Source organism: Equus caballus, chromosome 6 (genome assembly GCF_041296265.1).
Source record: "Equus caballus isolate H_3958 breed thoroughbred chromosome 6, TB-T2T, whole genome shotgun sequence".
In the NCBI taxonomy this organism is placed as follows: domain Eukaryota; kingdom Metazoa; phylum Chordata; class Mammalia; order Perissodactyla; family Equidae; genus Equus; species Equus caballus.
In genome coordinates, this window is record NC_091689.1 from 99,095,709 (window position 1) to 99,114,872 (window position 19,164).

A 19,164-nucleotide genomic window follows, 5' to 3' on the forward strand; every position below is an offset into this window, starting at 1 on the left:
TTCTTTGGTTTTAGAGAAAAGCCAATTTGTTTCTTTCTGTTTTAATGAAAGACACAGACAAATGGGTTCCATTCTTAACCTGACCAACCAGCACTTACTAGCTAAATATGCACTGTCTGGTAGGGCCTCAAAACATGGTTTTATTTTGACTGAGCATTATATAAATGTACAGATGTATAAACTTGCCTAGTATTTCATGGGGCTGCTGCTCTGACTCCAATAATTTGATCGCATTGTAGCTGTTAAGATTGGATCTGTGGCAGTGTGTGTGACATTAACAATTTTTCTACCAGGTGTGAACAACCCACTATAGACTGAAAACAAAACAAAACAAAAAGCAAGGTCTCCTTTATATTTGGTCATATTGATATTCAACGTAAGACAGCATGTCATTAAGCAAATCATTCAACCTACAGTTGGGAGATACTTTCTAAACACTGTGGTCTTGAGAACAAGGAATTTAATGGTAGTGCAAACCTATCTGTTCACTGTCCTCAAAACAGAAGATGACCCATCTTCTCATGAATTAAAAAGTCCCTGGAATGTTTTCACGGGAAAGTAGATTCAGGCTAACAAAGTACTGATGGTTACAGCGAATGTCTGTGTGTCCTACTTCAACCCTTTCCCACCAGGAGTGTGCAAAGGGAATAAAGACAGCAACATTTTTTAAAAAGTTAACTTATATTAAAAATATTTTGTTTATAAACAATTTTAATACTACAAAGTAGTATTTCAATACAAAGCAGTTCAAATATTAACTGTTCTTTAAACTGTTAAACTTTATTATAAATTAAAATTTCTTTACAAAAAAATTGCACATAATATTTGACCACTCTTAGGTTCTGATGCACTGCATTTGCAATAGTTTCTTTAATCTTCAAGTTAAACAGTCTCGGCAAGGAGTCCAGAACGTAGAAAGGGCAATAAACAACCCTGTTAGAGCATTCAAGTGCAACTAGCAGACTTGTGGCCATGGCAGTTACACTTTCCTTAAGTTGGACTGCTTAAGTTTTAAATCCTGAAATGAAGAATCTCAAAGGTTTAAAGAGGAAGAACTAAAAGGGACTGCCTGCTTTCTACTGTAAACACAGCCCTAGAATTAACTCCCAAACAAGAATCTCTCAGGCATCAGAGTGTCAAGTGAATCAGGAACAGCACAACGTAAAGGAAGGGGAGAGTAAAAAAGAAAAACAAAAACAAAGCAAAATTAAAATAAATGTCAGTCACTTTGAAGAACTATACTTACGTACATGATGTTATGAGAATCTGGCAGGGCCTAGAAGCAGGCCAAACGGGAAGTTCATTTATCCAACCGAAGAGGGTCATGTTCATTGCTTCCGGTTTTGAGGATAGGATATTGTAGGGGACTTGATATGATCAGTAATGCTTGTCTGCCTTACACAGACCTTAGCCAGGGATCAGCCTAATCTTGAAGGATCATTCAAATAATTTTGGCAATTATTATAAGGACTTAGAACTGACTGCACCCAGTGTTCAGTAATTCTTGCTTTCTGTTTTGTAACTGTTTAAATTTAAGAGCTCATTTAGGCTGACTCCAATCTCTTGGCACTTGGAAACTAGTTTTCTCAGGTTATCAGTTTTACCTCCTTCTGATGCTTCAAACAAGAGTTGCTGTAAAAGACAGGGAAGCACAGAAGTAAGACTTAGCTAGACTTTGAGCATCACCACATCAATGGACATGGCACATGCAGAAAATTTATAGGAAAACTTCAAGATGAAATAAAAGATAAAAAGCATTACATCTTTCCACAGTGATGCACAAAGAGGTAACTTCTGTAAGGCTCTCTGATATAAACGGTGGACCTATAAGATAGATATACACACAATTCCATCAGGAAACGCGATGAAAAACACCTTTATAATCCTAACCATTTGAATGGTACTCATAATATAATTCTCAAGACAAAATGGTTACGCTGGGCTTTGGAGTTTCCAAACATTTAGAGTTCTTAGGATGTTAACTTCTATGCTTCAATCCTTTTAAATTGAGAAGTTAACAAAAGGGGCAGGATGGCTTAAAAAAAAGTGACCCATCTGATAGTCAATCATGACTTACCTCTCTTTGTCCCTTTAGAACAATCTCAGCAGCAATGGCTCTAAGAAAAAAAAGGAATATAGAAAAGGGAAAAGAAAAATTTATATATATTTGAACAAAATGAGATACTACCACTGGCAGAATACTGACTGTGGGAATCTGAGTACAAAACTTCCTGAAAGTAACAGGCTAAACTTCCAAGGAGGGTAACCTATAGTGAAAAGAAAAATTCAACAATTTTTATCAACTTTACAAGAATAAAGCAGACCAGTGTTTTGAACATAAATAACGTTCGTGAAAAATACTTATAATTACTAGTAAAAAAATACCTGGAACTAACACCTTTTAAATAAAGAAGACACCAGACTATCATGGGGAAAACCCTGCATTTCAAAAGAGGTGGTCTTAAAATGTGTCTCACAGGCTTGTCTGATAACAGTATTGTTATCTAAATGTTCTCCTTCTAGGAAAATGAAAACTCTAATCCATTTTGCTTTTAGAAGCAATTGCTAATGAGCACCTCACTCTGGATATAAAACTTCAGCAAGTGCCAAAAAAACCCCTCTAAATTAGAGTAGAGATCTGTCTAGGAAAAAAAACCAGACATCATTTTAAAATTACCTGTCTGGAGCAAATCTTACAAATAAAAGCAATAGCTATAAAAACAGGTACATGATTGTTGCATTACATTTTCCAGGTGGCCAGGCATGTTGGGATATTATATGTAAACATCTTGGCTTGAAGTTTCAGAATCTGAACATTGCTTTCTTCCCATTCATGTTGAAGTAGCCTGTAAAGTACATTCAGGAAAATGAACAAAGCATTGCAAGTACAGGGAACCCCAAATGTGCTCTCCGAGCAGAATGTTTGATGAGGTACAAGTTTTGGTCAGTTAAATTTCATCAAGGCTACTCAGCAAGTATCTGTAGTATGTCTCTTACAAAAATTACCCTGGACAGGAACATGCAAAGTAGCAAGAGGTCCAGTCAAGACCCATGCCATTTTCAACAAACTAAAATAGGGCCCAGGTATTCCTCAGAATATTAAAGCATTCTCTCAAAGGACACTCCATGTGGCCCCTCCCTCAAATTTTCTAAAATAATGACTTGATACAGTAATGCAATTTCCTGGTTTCTTCTTTCTTTAGTACACAATGTATACTTAATCATGAATGTTTCTTGAGATAAAATGTAAGTGCAGTGACTAATTATTAAGTTCTCTATTCTGAAAAAAAGGATAAGGATGACCACAGGGAAATAAGACGTATCAAAACACAGAAGGGGAGCTTTACCAACAAAATCAACAATTAAACCACCTATATTCCAAATGCCTATGAAAATACGAATGAGTCAAAATAATACCACGTTTTCTATTTCACGTGTTTTACCAAAAGCGATGTTATACAAATTTCTGTAATTAGCTTCTGCAGATTAGCATGCTTACTAAGAATTTTTATTATAAAACACTATGGCTATTTCTGTCACAGCCCTAGGATTTTGATTTTTTTCAATCTCTTATACCATTTTCCCACATACATGCTAAATAGAATGTAAATACTTTAAAACACAAGGGAATATGTGATAAATATTTTAGGTACTTATAATCCATAAAACAAACTTAGAAACATAAGACAAAACCAGCGCAGTGGAATGACTGCACAAGTAGAAGCCAAAGCATTAGCATGCAGGGTACCTTTTTGAACTAGAAAGCACAATTCTTGAGGGTGAAAATGGGTTTACTCTAGTGGAGCACAGAAACTACAAGAAAATGCTCAGAAATCTCCTTCTAATTGAATGTATGAAATCCCTAGATAAGTGTTTCTTAAATGTGGTTTGAGGACTCAAGGTCAGGACTCTGCAATTTAAATGAGCATCCCAGGAGACTGTGATGCACGCTAATATTTGAGACCAACTGATCTACTATGAAAACAAGTCATAGTAACCAAAATATGTGTAATTGGCTGCTGTCTCTGTAACACTTTAAAAACCTCTGAAATAATATTCCTTTGTAAAGCATGTTTACTGCTTATAAGGCATGTGCTGCGGACAGACGGTGTGTGCTTAGGGAACACAGATGAACTTAACTTGAATTATGTGCCCTCTTATAACCTGCACAATTTCTGAAGTGACTAGATTCTTATACTGACTTTTACATGAATACCTATACACTGGTTAACAACTCTGGAATTAAAGTAGTATATATCAAGTAGGAAACAGCAGAAGAACAGACTGTTCTTAACAAGTTTTCAAGAATAATTTTATATGAAGAGCCAATATCATTGAGCTGAGAACCAAGAGAATTTTATTTTTTCTTACCTCAGTGCAAGTCCAGAATTAGTTGGCATAATTGAGCAAAACTGTTCCAATGTTTTGGAATGCTGGGTCTTTGGAACACAACTCAAATAAAAGAAAATAACCTGTAAAGGTTGAGGGGGGAAATGAATGCAACAAAATGTGAAATCCAATTATCTCTGTTTTAATGAGAAAACCAACATGGCCTTTAAGACATGAATGTATAAATTATAATAATGTATGATGCTGTGAGTTACAGTTCCTACCATTAATTATATTAGTGACTTTCCAAATATGAATTAGGAAATATGGTCTAGTGATGAGGGCCATGGACTGAGAACACTGACAAGAAGCCAGAGTCCGGGTTTCATTCCTGAGTCTGCCTTGACTTGCTGTATAGCTGGGCAAGCCATAGGGCTAATGATACCTGCCACATCTCGCTCATGGAATGCCCGTGTGTAAATGACTTAATGTCCATAAAGTGGTTTGAGATCCTGGGATAAAGAATGGCACAGAAGTACAAAGCATAATAATTGGTTATCCCGATTGGCAACAAAACCACCCCACCAAAGAAAAATAAAATACATCCAGGTTTTGGTCTACACTGAGCCTCAGTAGAGCTTTTAGCCTACATTGCACTGAATAAAAGGGGTCTCTGAAAACTAAACAAATTAAAAAAACCCTTTGCTTCATTGCCTATAAGAGCATAACATTATAAATATATCATTAATCAGATTCTACTCTTAAAATTCTAAACAGCACCTGATTTCAGCTTTCTTATGCCCTATGTATAGACATATTTGCTTGACAAAATACTGACAAAAAGAGCAACTACACCGTGTAAGCCTGTTATTATTTTGAAGTTACAGAATTTTCCATTTCCAACTCTTCAAGCACAACGTTAGATATTATTACAATTACTTTTTTGGATCTTTCTTCTTTAATATGTATTAATCCTTAACATCTCTTACATTTTGCTTCAATGTTAAATTTTCTTAAATAGGACATAATCAACACACACATTTTATCTTAAATGAACCTTAAAGGGCTCTATTCCTAGATTTTGAAGAGGTAAGTAGGAATCATGGTCAAGAATAACAGTAAATGCTAGGAAAGTGGTCCTAGGAAAAGCTCTCGTGATATAAAAATGGGAGTTTTGTTGTCATTTTTAAAGTCCCCTTCTTTTGTACAAGTATCTAAAGAAAAAAGTCTTTAAGTTCTTACCCTATTATGAAATTCATAGTTGGACCAGTAATCAGCACTGCTAAAAGGAATGGGGTATCGGGCAGGGACTGTAACCAAACATCTATTCACTAAGTCAGTAAAACATTTGAATTCTTGGACTTTGTTTCTGGATCCAGCAGCTCTATTATTGGCAAAGACAAGATAACTGCCAAAAGAAAAATATTACAATTTAGAAGAATTAAGCCAGTAATTCTTTCACCGAGAAAGCTGATCACCCCTTTCCCCACCACACCCCCTTATTCCAAATCCCATTCTTATTAAGAGGAACTAAACTTACTCCATCCAAATCTTCTGCACTATATCAGATCTCATGGCCACCCCTAACGCTGCCTCATATGCCTCCACTGTCTCTTTAATACTTGATTGAAGAGGATGACAAAGGCTGTTTAAAAAATGAAGGAAAACATTGTATGTCTGGAGCTCAATTCTATTAGGTAAAGGAATGACAATGTGTATTTTAAACATTACAGATATGATTACAATGGAATCCTTCTGTGGATCTTTCTTCTTTAATAATGGATAAACCTTAGCATCCTTTCAATTTTGGTTCAATGACTTTAACATCAGGTTGATTTTAACACCCTGCAATTCAGTGATAAATAACAAATGGGAGCCTAGTATACAACATTTCTCTCCACAATAGATAAGGTCTCACCAGTAAATCAGCCACAAATAAGGAACTTGGTGGTTCAACACCTCATCATCAAAATTCCCTTTACATAAATGGGCTGGAATGTCAAGTGGTCCTGGGATATTTAAGAGATACCTGAAAGAAAACACACTGTTTGAAATTATGCTGATGCACACAATGGATTACTAATACTTAAAAAAAAAAATCCTCCGTTTCAATGTGAATTTCCTTCACATATTTTTATAAAGTAACGAGACTTTACTTTTACATGTATACCATACCGCTTTGGTCACATTTCTAACATCACATGGTTATTATTTTACACCTACACAATTAACTCCTCTCCTAAAGTAAATTTTTTATTCTAGCCTCAAAAAACCCCCATAATCATCTAATTAAACCTAATTAAAAACAGAAAAACAAATGAAACTAACAAGTATCTAAGATTTTCCTACAAAATCTGTACTTTCTTCTTAAAAAAAAAAAAGTTCTTTAAGAGTTATAAAACTTGATAGCTGAAAACAATCTTTCCGTCACATACATACACATACCATTATAGATTCAGTTTTGGACATGATGTCAAAGCATATTCCATATAACATATTGCCCCACAAGGCACTTGTCAAAAAGGGGTCTATGATCAAATAAGATTGGGATACACTGGAAATTATAGCCCCTCTTAAAAAGCCACAACATATATTAGGATATTAAAGGCTCTAAGAAGTTGATCAGTAAAGAAATCTATTTGACTTTGACTAATTCAGGGTCCCCCCAATATATGTGAATGTGCATGTATAACATTTACCAATGTCTTCAAGAATGATACTTTTAAAGGAAATACACTGATCTCAACAATGATCATCTAGTATAACCATTTATCTTGGATTTAAAAATTATTTCAAGGGACTAACTTTCAATGGATTAGAGAGGCTGTATTGGGGCTGAGGGGAGGAGGAGGAGGAACCATAAGAAAAGGAAGAAATGGGACATCTAGAAGTCAGGTTACCATCCTGGCTTGGTCATAACTAGCCATACTATCATCACTTAATTTCTAAGGATATCAGTTTTCTCAACTGAAAATTGAGGTAAGTTAGAAGAGATGACTTCAAATCTATCTATGTAAGACTCTATCCCTAGGCTAACTTCAGTAAAGTGAATGAAATCCCTGAGTTAACATTTATGGCTATCCACTGATCTTCAAATTATTCGAAATATGAAATTTACCACATCTAGCTCTTTCTGTCTTTTTTTTTTGGTGAGAAAGACTGTCCCTGAGCTAACATCTGTGCCAATCTTCCTCTATTTTTCATATGTGGGATGCTACCACAGCATGGTTGATGAGCGGTGTGTAGGTCTGCACCCAGGATCCAAACCCACAAACCCTGGGCCACGGAAGCAGAGTACGTGAACTTAATCACTACGCCATCAGGCCGGCCCTTTTCTGTTCATCTTTATGCTAAGCGTTACACAGAAAGGGAAACAACAGACTCCAACTCTAGGTAAATATTACAGTTCTAAGTATTTTGCCTTTACAATTTCTACTCATGAAATTAAAAAAAAAAAATTTGAACCTATTAAGAGCACTGACTTCTCCTATTAATCAACTCTAGCTATATTTATAAATTTAAAAAATTTATACCAATATCAGTAAATATGACAATGCCAAAAACCATCCTACCTATTGCCATTCTCCTAGTATGTGATGCAAAAAAGATTTCCTAAATTAACAGATATGCACACTCTGTGTAAATAAGAACTTCAGTATTGTCTAAATAAACGAAGTATAGGATACCTTTTCCTCGTAACTCTCAGGAATTATGACTCCTCCCACAAAAAATTTAATAAAGGAAGATGACTTAGTAAACAATAAAAAATTATTTAGAGGCAGCCCATTTTCAAATTTTTATTAACACTTATTTATTCTGCTTCATTAAGCTGACATCAAGAAAATTTGAAGACCTTTGATTAGTTACCATGGCAGAAACGGGCAGCATCTTCTTTTAGGCTAAACCAATTACTTCCATGCCCAAAGGAAGACCAGAACCAGTAAGTCTATGAAAAATTTGGTTCAGCCTTGGATTTGTCATGTCTTATTTTGAGACATTAAAGCAATCTAATTTGAACAGGGAGAAAGTCAGCATGGGGAAGCTGAACAATCTCTAAATTCCTTATAGTTAACTTCTTTTCTATTAATTTGCATTTTAAATTATTCTTTTGTAACTAATTGTAAGATACTAATCTAGATATAGCAGAGCAGAAAGAACTTCAGGAAGAGTACTAAAATCACATGTCGATAGACTGGCTACCATAAGAGGACAGATGTGAAGACTCAAGTCTGGGAAAGAACAGTGACTCCAAACTTTTTTGCCAAATCTCAAAATAAAACTGCCATGTTCATAAAACATTCTAGAGTGGATGGACCACTAACTTAACAAAATGTGGGTTATTTTTTAAAATATGTCTTCATATAACATTTCTATACTGGGAGGCGGACTGAGGGAGCACCTAAGAAAAGATAAATATTTGCAAACATTAGACTTGCATATATAAAGCCAAGATTTTTATCTTCACTTAGTATTTTCCATAAGAAATTCCTGGGGCTGGCCCCGTGGCTGAGTGGTTAAGTTCACGCGCTCCGCTGCAGGCGGGCCCAGTGTTTCGTTGGTTTGAATCCTGGGCGTGGACATGGCACTGCTCATCAAACCACGGTGAGGCAGCGTCCCACATGCCACAACTAGAAGGACCCACAACGAAGAATATACAACTATGTACCGGGGGGCTTTGGGGAGAAAAAGGAAAAAAAAAAAAAAAAAGAAATTCTTTCAGGAGATACTCAGCTTAGGCTTTCCTTCTCTCAACTCCTCCTAACAGAAAATAATAGAGTATGTCATGATAAAATATTTTCCTTTTGCCGCTGTTTTACTTAGGATCAGCAAACTATGCCTATTTTTGTAAATAAGGTTTTACTGGAACACAGCCACGCCCGTTCATTTTTATATTGTCTATGGCTACTTTCTTCCTTCAGCAGTATAGGTGAGAAGCAGTGACAGAACAAGTGGCTTGCAAGCCTAAAATATTTACTATTTGGCCCTTAAGAAAAAAGTCTGCTGATCTCTACAGAGAGACAAGCAGGAAGAAGGAAAGAGAACTTTATAAGCCTCTCAAAAATCATTCTTCATGATCTGCTGTGGCCTCTTATGGTCGTTAGAACAAGAGCTCACAATGAAGCAAATAAAGGCAGTAAATACAGAGCTCTACATAAATTACTGAGAAAGTGATGGCTGAGAAAAGAAGTGGAGCACGCCAACTTGACCACTCAGCCTTGGGGCTGGCCCCATCTCATAACAATTCTGTAAGAGAGTGTTGGACTGTTCTTTTTTTTTTTTTTTAAATCAGTCTAAATGTAATCAATCCACAAAAAAGTGTGCAGTCTTTCCAATGAACTATACTATCTCTCATTCCTCTACAAATCAAGAGTTATACAAACTTACCGAAACAGATCCAAGTTACTATACTTCTCAAATCCTGGGTTAAAGAAGGATGCAATAAATTTCCGCAAAAATGGAAGAAGATTATCTCCTCGATTCTATTTTAAAAAGAGGGAGACGGGACATACATTAGGCTTACAATGTCTAAAATCTTTCAAGGGAAGAAAAAGCGCTAAAAAAAAAAAAATCCTCGATTCGACTACGTTTCTTGAGTAGGTGGGGGTAGAGATAACCTCTCTATTCTGATCTCCAAATTGAACCCAACTACCCATTAAACAGGTTTACACCCAATATACACAGCATCAAGTCTCATACACCAACTATCTATTAAGCTTCTCTTACGTGCTTGGCACTACCCTAGGTGCAGGGGCTCTGAATCTGAATAAGACATGGTCCCTGCCCTCTAAGAGCTCTCAGAGCAAATAAAGCAGCCTTCAACAAAATCAAACACACTGTAGTAAGTGCAGTGGTAGCACCGTGCACAGGGTATCACGGCAGAGAGAGAAGGAACACCTAACACAGTTTGCAAAGGGCAAAAGGACCAGGGAAAGTTTCCTGGAGAGGCGGATGCCTGAAATATCTTAAACGTGAAACACAAAAACATCGTATTTAAGAACTATAACTCACTTTTTTTTTTTTTACCTGCAAAATGAAGAATTTGCATGTGTGATAAAAAACCTCTGCATTCTGAGGATTTTTTTCAAACGCAGTAAGCCACACTGCCCTGGCTTTGTCGTGCTGATCTGTTTGCAAATATAAAGCAACAAGGGCTTCCAACAACTGGCAGTTCATGGGACAGGATTCCAATAAACATTTACAAAGCTCCACTGCAGCCTCATACCTTCACAAGAAAAAGCATATGTCTAAACACATGAAAAAATCAATTCTTAACACAAGGTTAACTGCTGGTCAATTAAGTTTTACCTCTCTAGAAGCTGGTGCAGAGCAATCATGTTTGTGTAAAGTGGAACACAGACCTCTACTCTTTCCTCAACAGTAAGGCTCTCATCTGTGCAAGCTTTCACCGCATCTATCCAAAAACATCACAATAACATGAATCAAACATAAGATGAATTATCTGACCGTGTCATTTAAACTCTAAGAGACCAATAGGAAAAGATGGCCTATCCCTCTGCTTGACCATCATCTTATTCACCTTTACTGAACTCTGGCTTTTACCCAAAGGAAATATTTCTGACATCTCCAAACTCCTAAAATTCAATCTCTTATGCTCACTTTCCTGGTAAAAAATAAAACCATCCAATATAAGCTCTCACATCTAGCAGTGTTTTCACTTAAACAAGTGTTTCTGCATTTATCCTAAATTCCTTAAAACTGATCTCAAAAAAAAAAAAAAAGAATAAAAGGTCAAAGAATGAATTATCTTTTCATCTTTCTCTGACTCACTTCAGAAGAGGCCTTGCTCTGCTGTTTGTTCCGTAGTCATCTATATGTCTTCCTCTAATCCTTTTCTTACTCCTTCAAAACACAATGTCCCCCTGTAAAGAGTCCTTTACTTGATCTTGCTACTTCTTGGAGAATGGTATGCTGTTTTAATTTGCACAACTGCCACCATTTCCTCTTCGCCCAATGGCAGCACGACTTCCTGAATTTGTGGAGTTTAAAAGTGAATGCCATTCTGAAACTGCACTTTCGAAGTTTGCTTATAAGGATCATATCTAAACAAACCTGAAAGCCTATCTCTACAATCATTCTCCCGGATTAGCATTTGATAATGTTCTTCCTCTGTTTACTTTCTTCTTGCCTCTGTTTCCAAAAGATTATTTATATTTCCTGTGGCTCTCATTCACTGACTTTCTCTTTTTTATCCCTTAATGCTATACTCTTAAGCCTTCATTTCCTCAGATGAAATATCTCATAGCTTCAACTATTGGATAATTTACTGTGAAAGCACATTAAAAACTGTAAAGCACTTTGTAATAAACTAACTTCTATGTTAATAACTTTCAAATCCATTTCTCTATCCATAATCATCCACTGAAGGTCCACTTCCTTATTTCCTTCTGTCAACAAAAATTTCCACTTGAGTGACCAATTACCATTCACAAATACCGGTTCTACCAAAATCAGTCTTCCCAATTTACCAGTTTTCTATCAACAGAGCTTCCTTTTCCTAGTCTCAAAACTCTGAAATCACCTTTGACTATTTCTTCTATTATTCCCTGACATTTAATCTGTCTCCCACATCTCTATGTCATATAACTTCAAATGTCTCTAATAAATACTCTCTTTTTCCCAGGTTACTTTTTTGTGTCTCAGTTATGGCCATCCGCTTCTGGTTGGTTTTCCTACCTTTGGTATCATTTCTCTTCAGCACATTCCTTCTTGCTTAAAGAAACTTTACTGCCATCAAGTTTACCACACTTACAAAAATTCTTGAAAATCTCGTATCATTCCACTTACCAAGCTTAATTCCTACTATTCTCCAGCACAAACCTCTGGTTTTGATAGGGACTCTCCCCTTCTTCTAATCTCCTTTCACATTCAATGCAATTCTCATCCACATGTTGCTTTTTGTTTACTTAGCTCCCCTAACAGGAATGTCCTCCTTTTCTTCACTGGATTATTCAAATAAACATTTATTAAGCACTTAGTATACTGTCAGACATTATAGGACCTTGGGAAATATAAATAGGACAAGTGTTCCATCTTTGAGGAGGCCCACTATGTCACATCGAAGACAAGCTTCAAAATCTAACTCCAACACCTAATTCTTCTATGAAGACTTCCTTGATCACGCCAATCTACAACTATCTCTTCCTTGCGGGTTTACGGCTTGTACCATATAATTCTATAAATCACGGATACCAGTCTCTTCTAAGCACAGAATTTAGACTTTATACTAATACACAGCTATATGGCCTCATATGTTTAATAATTATGTCAAACGTACAGATTTTATCTTCTGACTAGGCTATCTACTCATTAGGAAAGAATAGGCTTTATACCTTATGTGTATGTATTCCATAGCGGATACATCATTTAGTGTATAGTAGCAATAAAACTCACTGATTGACGGAGAAAATAATTATTTGACAAGGTAAGTTATAATCTTTTAACTCTCACCTTGATGGGTTGCTTAAAAAAAGAATTACCTGGTTCTGTGATTCGATCAACTTATTAAACCTATATAATCTATATTATCTACATTTAGCTGCTATCATTTGCCATAATCAGAAAAACTGCATAGGTAATGTAGTATACAATTACTGGCTTTCACAGATGTCAATGCCCATCTAATCTGATTCAATCCTTAATCTTTTGAGATTTATATAATAAAGTGTGAGACTATAATATGCAATATAGATATAAATTTGTTCCACTTAATTACAAACAATCATAACAAGGGACAAGTTAGTGTTCTAATTAATTTATAAATACTTATATTTACCTTCAAAAACTGCTAGCAACATGTCAGGATTAGTCTTTACATCTTGAACTGCTTGCCATGGCATTACAAATGGTTCTGTGTTAACAATTCTTGAAGGATTGGCATTAGATGGATCATAAAATTTTGAAGGGAGAACGTTGAATTCGATAAGATGTATGTAGGCCAGCCATGCCAAACATCGATCACTTGTTTTAAGGTACTCAGCTACTATTCCATCATGAGCCGACTTCAATGCATTCTAGGCAAAATTAAAAAAAATCTGAAAATGTTTTTAAAAATAATGACTTCTATTCTTAGTAAGATTCGAATATAAAGGCAAATAAGAATAAAAGTATTATATTTCCTTGGGATGGTTCTTAAATACCTAAGTCAAAATTTTGATAGTCACCAATTTTTTTAATGAAAAAAACTCTTGAGATGTCAATACCAGATTAACATATTTTTTACTATGCTAAGGTTTATGACATAAAAAAGATTAAATCTATTTGTATATTTTAAGTGTCTTGATATTAAAAATCTAATGATAAAGAGAAAACAGAATATTGAAGTTTATTCTGTTGGGTACTTAACATATGTTATTTTCATTTAAACCTCATAAGTACTCTAAAGAAAGTATTATCCCCCCTAAGCAAAGGAGGAAACAGTCATAAACTTACCACAACTTACACAACTTTCTAGTAAGTGGCAAAACACGGATTCAAATCTATAAGCCTGTGTTCTTATCATTAAATAATGTTACCTATAACGTTTTAGACCTTTAAGAAACTCTCCACAAAATGTAATTAAATGATATAATAAATGTTTACCTGTAAAATTGCAAGTGCACTTTGGCATCTCCCAGTAAATATATGCAGCTGAACTCTAAACAAAAGAGCTTCTAACAGCTGAAAGGACAGGACAGCTGATGTTTCCTGCTTGGCTGCTCCCATCAGAAACTCCACCATTCGGTCACATACATAATCCTTTTCTTCAAAGGTGCTTTCTAGGTGCAGAAACTGCCCAAAGGGGTTTCATATAATTAATCCTGCTTCATAACAATAAACTGTAAAGCTACAGATTCTTGAAATTTCATTAAAAAACTGTATATTAAATCTTCAATTTCTGTAAAAAGGGCAATTATAAATATGTATAAACCCATCTTCCAGTACTATACAACCTAGCTTTCCACTTCTCCCACAAGGTGGAAAGAGGAATCAGATGAAAACTACAACACCACAGATGTACTCTCAGAACTATCGCTGAAGCAGTTTCATCTCTCCGTTCCTTGAATCAACAGGCAAATAGCAGCAAGACCACAATGGATCTCCAAAACCTCCTATGCTTATGATCACATACAATGTGCATTGCTTAGGTGTGTGACTGTGTAAAAATTGTGAGAATAGCATTCATACTACAAATATGTGACAAAATAAATAATTTAAGACTTAAAAAATTAAGAGGCCCTTTAAAGACGAAACAACTGGGGGAAAAAAAAAAAAAGTCCCCTAAACTCTGTAAAATCTTGTGGTGATTGATAGCATTAACTTTGGTACAAGGCTCCAGGTCAAAATTCAAGCATCTTTCACTGTCCAGATCTATTCAGTACCTGAGTTAGGAGAGAGAATGAGAGTGGCACGTTCACTCATTAAGGCGTGACCATGTTATGCAAATCTATTTGTTCTGAATTTCAGTTAGCAAGTAAACAACAGACCTGACAGTAATAGATTTGAAAGTATATCTGAATTTAATGGTTCCTGAGTTCAGCTGGTAAAAGTTTAGATATCATTGAATATTTATTTTACAAGTGGATTAATTATAACTTTAAGTTTAAGCCTGGGTAGGAAACATCCTATTCTCCCAAAGAATGAGGAAGAATTCATTTTTTCACCAAATCTTTGTATCTTGGCAAGGTTTAATATTAGTACAAATTACAGATTATTTCCATAGGTAATGAGGACAGATAACAAAAAGACCAAAGTGTTTCCTGATATTCATGAAAATGTTACACAACCATAAGAAATTAAAAAAAAAATCGTTTTCAGATGCTGTGCAAAAAATTCACTTAACTTTGCCCAAACTAAAACTGCTTAAGAATAGATACGTATAAAATGTTAATATTTTTCTCTTACCAATAAAGTTAACAATAACAACACACACACAAAAATCACCCTTCACTCAATATTTTGTTTTTGTTTGGTCTAAATTAATCTTGACCCAGAGAAGTGTTGAGGTTACTGGACACTGAAAGTAAGGTTCTTCTATCTAAATGGAGATAAAGCATAGCTACGTGTCAATATTTAAAATGACCCAAAGAATTATGAACACGTACATACACACAGGACTATGTTATCTTTTCTACTCACAGTCCAAAAACTTTGATAATCAGGAGCATATTCAACAGCTGTTTCACACATTTCCTGCACCTCCTCCTTGGTTCCTCTCTTTGAGAATAATCTGAGGTAATGGCACCAAATTTCTGGATTGTCTTTGTTGTTTTCCAAAGCTCGTGCCAGAACATTTAAAGCAGAATCCAAGGACTCAGAACATAGCCTACACATTTAAAAGAAAAAAGAGCGTTTAAAAAAAAAAATGCTTGAAAATACTTTTAAATTGAGCTAATCTAATGAGTCAATTTTTAAATTACATTCTATTAGAACATACCAAGCAGCTAGAATCACCTATGATAAAGGGAGGTAGATTAGGATTTTAGATCACATCTGTCCAAAAAGCTTTTGATTTCCCATAGACCCAACAATTCCTTTTTGCTTTATTGGGGGAGGGGAGTGAGGCAGATTGGCCCTGAGTCAGTATCTGTGCCAGTCTTCCTCTACTTTATGTGTGGGACACCGCCCCAGCATGGCCCAAAGAGCGGCGTGCAGGTCTGCACCCAGGACCCAAACCCATAAACCCTGGCCTGCTGAAGTGGAGCACACGAACCCAACCATTACGTCACCAGGCCAGCCCTAACCAACAATTCCTTTTTAAGTGGATGTTCGGTGAGCATTTACCAGATGAAAGCACAGTGCTATAAAACCACTAGATTATCAACTTCAAATGTGCTTTGCGTCCTTATTCAGCACTACCTTTTATGATTTACACTGGTGCAGGAATGGGAAAAGTTAAACAATTCTTCCTCAAGGCCAGCTACTGCCAGCACAAAATATCAAAGCTTTCAATATAATAGTTCTTTTCAACAGTCATGGGCTTGCTATCTCTTGGAGAAGATAATTGTCTCTCATGATCCTGTTCATAAAATAATGTATGGTTCTTTTGGCCTGCACTCAGTAAATGAGTCAGAAAAGAAAACACTGTAACTTATCCTATTAACTTGGAAATGACACACAATGTGAGTTAAATAAACACCACATTCAGGAGTGTGTAGTGTGTTAGCATTCTGCAATGCTGCCTTACTCAAAAAGCTTTTATACTAAGTTTTAAGATAGACAGACATTCAGAGTAGCCTGAAAAAAACCCCAAAACAGTATTATTATAATTTTAAAATCATGCTAATAAAAGATTATTCCTGGTACTCTTATCAAAAAGTAGAAGTTAGAAAATGCAATTATGCAATATGAGCTGTAGTTTGTGAGATAAATTACTATTTACCTTATCTGAATGCACATAACACTACATACAGAAGTCAATTCACCAGAATTTAGAGGTTTTTAGACAAGCTTTAAATCTCCAAATGAAAATTAACATAAACTTTAACACTGTGATTTTATCCTAATTTTATTATGAGACAACTACTTGACTTTTAAGAAAACTCAATAAGTAATACTTATACCTTTCAAAATTTACTGTTTTAACTAATCTTACTTTGAAATAAGAGCCTACTGAAGTTAAAAATCGTAGCTAATTTATTACCCATACACACAACTCAAGATCTAATCTTAAATTTTTTCTAATAGCTTTTAAACAATGAAGTGCTTTTGGCTTTCTCAAAAAACAAAGACTCCATTGATACCAGGAAGGAAAGCTAATTACCATAGATGAAATAAATCTCAAACATAAAAATATAAATGTGCAACAGTTCACACAAAGATTAAAAGAACCTACCCCTCATTTTGATTCAAGTACTTGTACGCAAGCTTGAGCCAGAGCTGTACATGAGAAGGGTTTTCAAGCACACTTGCTTCTAAATTAGCAATGTCATCAGTCTCATTTGTAAAGTATCTGACGTCATCTGGAGTGACAACTGTATCCAAAGGTGGAACATTTATTCGGTTCTCTGGCTGGAAGGCTACATAGGAAAAGTATCATTAGCTTCACACTTTCTCTTAAAAAAAATTGGCTTCATCTTTAAAATATTCTAAAGATTCTAATGACATGAAGTAACTCATAGTTTTAAGGTAGAGCAATCACAAAATTTCTTGTCCAAACTAGGACATTTCTAAGAGTGAAAGGGGGTGTTATTAAAAATGACACCAGGACAACAGGTATAAAGTAGGACTCCGCTGGGCAAACCAGATGCATGGTCTCCCTACTTTGAGAGTAAATGACATCATCTAATAATTTACATTCATTAAATTGTAAGAGAAAGCTATAATTTATGAAGATGATTTATACTACTCCATCTAAATTAGAGAAAAAGTGTTACAATAACGTAAATTAGATATTTGCTAACCCACAAATAGTAAACAAGTAAATTATGCAAATTTGAGATTATCACACAAGATATGCTTGAAAATAAGGCACCCATTCACACATTACTTTGTTCATTCATCCTGTGAGCCTACTTGCAAGTCAGAAAACATGGACTCACAAAACAGAACACCCGCCTCAAGAAGGACATGGGCTAGGCAGGTTTTCAAATGGGAGCAGTACCACTCCCCTCCCCCCACTCAAGCATGTTTAGCAATAACGGAAGCCATCACATTTACTAAAGAGTGATCCTTGCATTCACTGGGCAGGGGCCATGCATAGAAAATGTCCTGCAATCGAAGGGGCAGTCCTGCACAATGAAGAACTAATTGCCGTAAACACCAAATGGCATCACTGTTTTTAAAAAAATAGAAATAAAAAAACTAGGCTAGTAGATACACCAAAAGATTAGCCAAGTGTTAGACAAAGATGGAATACTACAATTTAATGATTTTGAGTCTTAAATTACTTCTTACCATACTTAATTGGTCCTGTAGACTGCTCCTCATCACTACTGAAGTTATTCTCTGAAACCGGTTTTCTCCAAAACTTCGGCTTCCACTTTCTTTTATCTTTGTAGGTTGTAAACGGAGGTGCTAAAGTAGACAGGAGATTGTTAGATGATATAACTAGTTTTTTAATAGTTTTGAAGGCTACCCAAACAATATTCAAAAACAGCTAAATTTATTCTATCAAGTTAGTCTGAAATGACATTTTTTTTTATATTGAGAAAATAACTGCAAAAAACTTGCTGTCATAAAGAAATCGTAAGGTCCTTGTGTCCGGGTGAGAGACATGTACTCACTATGGCCTTTACTTTCGTTGATATTGCTAACAAGGAGAACAGCCATCTGGTCCATTGACATACGATCTTTGTTTACTCCAAAAAGTTTCTCAACATATTTTTCTGAAATTAGAGCAACACTATCTTCATAAAAAGTATTAAAAAGGAATACAGATGAGGCTAATTAAAAAGTACGAAGTGAAGAACAGCTTAAGAATTAAAGGGAAGTATACGGTACTGGTCACAAACACCTACGGCCTTCTAGAGGGCAAGGCCTACACTATCTCAACTACGACGTCAAACCCGACCACATCGCACATCCAATTTGGACTGAAAAGAAAGTACTTCCTGAAACAAACTAAACAAGTACGTGAAAATTAAAGTCCCGAATTTGGAATGATTAAATAGACTCAGTGATTTTACAATCCCTCTGGGCTGTGAGAACACTAAATTTAATAAGCACCAATTCCCTTACTTCCAAAGACTTACAGTTTAAGGTTTACTATTTGGCACTAAATCTGGGGGAAAACTTAACAATATTTACTCACAATACCTGACAGTAATCTGTGCTTTCTACAATGTCAAAGTGATTAAAATCCTTTTCATTTCATTGTAGAATTTGAACCTACAGTTA

At 35.5% G+C, this 19,164-nt stretch overlaps 1 protein-coding gene across 2 annotated transcripts in view; it reads right to left on the reverse strand.

The window, feature by feature from the left end:
* Nucleotides 1-754: 754 nt before the first annotated feature.
* Nucleotides 755-19,164, reverse strand: part of ZFC3H1 (zinc finger C3H1-type containing) — a 50,826-nt gene continuing 32,416 nt past the window's right edge. The window contains exons 19-36 of one of the 2 annotated variants that reach the window (XR_011440223.1): nt 18,552-18,653; nt 18,223-18,342; nt 17,162-17,345; nt 15,466-15,652; nt 13,930-14,118; nt 13,124-13,361; nt 11,119-11,317; nt 10,636-10,741; nt 10,354-10,552; nt 9,715-9,809; nt 6,248-6,358; nt 5,870-5,974; nt 5,572-5,737; nt 4,372-4,472; nt 2,745-2,846; nt 2,078-2,117; nt 1,762-1,824; nt 755-1,632 (exon numbers count right to left, since the gene is read on the reverse strand). Coding sequence is in view for 1 of the 2 variants with exons in the window: in XM_014728654.3 (XP_014584140.2) it covers nt 1,495-1,632; nt 1,762-1,824; nt 2,078-2,117; nt 2,745-2,846; nt 4,372-4,472; nt 5,572-5,737; nt 5,870-5,974; nt 6,248-6,358; nt 9,715-9,809; nt 10,354-10,552; nt 10,636-10,741; nt 13,124-13,361; nt 13,930-14,118; nt 15,466-15,652; nt 17,162-17,345; nt 18,223-18,342; nt 18,552-18,653 (2,246 nt within the window). In the remaining variant the exon portion in view is untranslated. The remainder of the gene's footprint in view (nt 1,633-1,761; nt 1,825-2,077; nt 2,118-2,744; nt 2,847-4,371; nt 4,473-5,571; nt 5,738-5,869; nt 5,975-6,247; nt 6,359-9,714; nt 9,810-10,353; nt 10,553-10,635; nt 10,742-11,118; nt 11,318-13,123; nt 13,362-13,929; nt 14,119-15,465; nt 15,653-17,161; nt 17,346-18,222; nt 18,343-18,551; nt 18,654-19,164) is intronic. The other variant, XM_014728654.3, reaches the window with a different exon arrangement.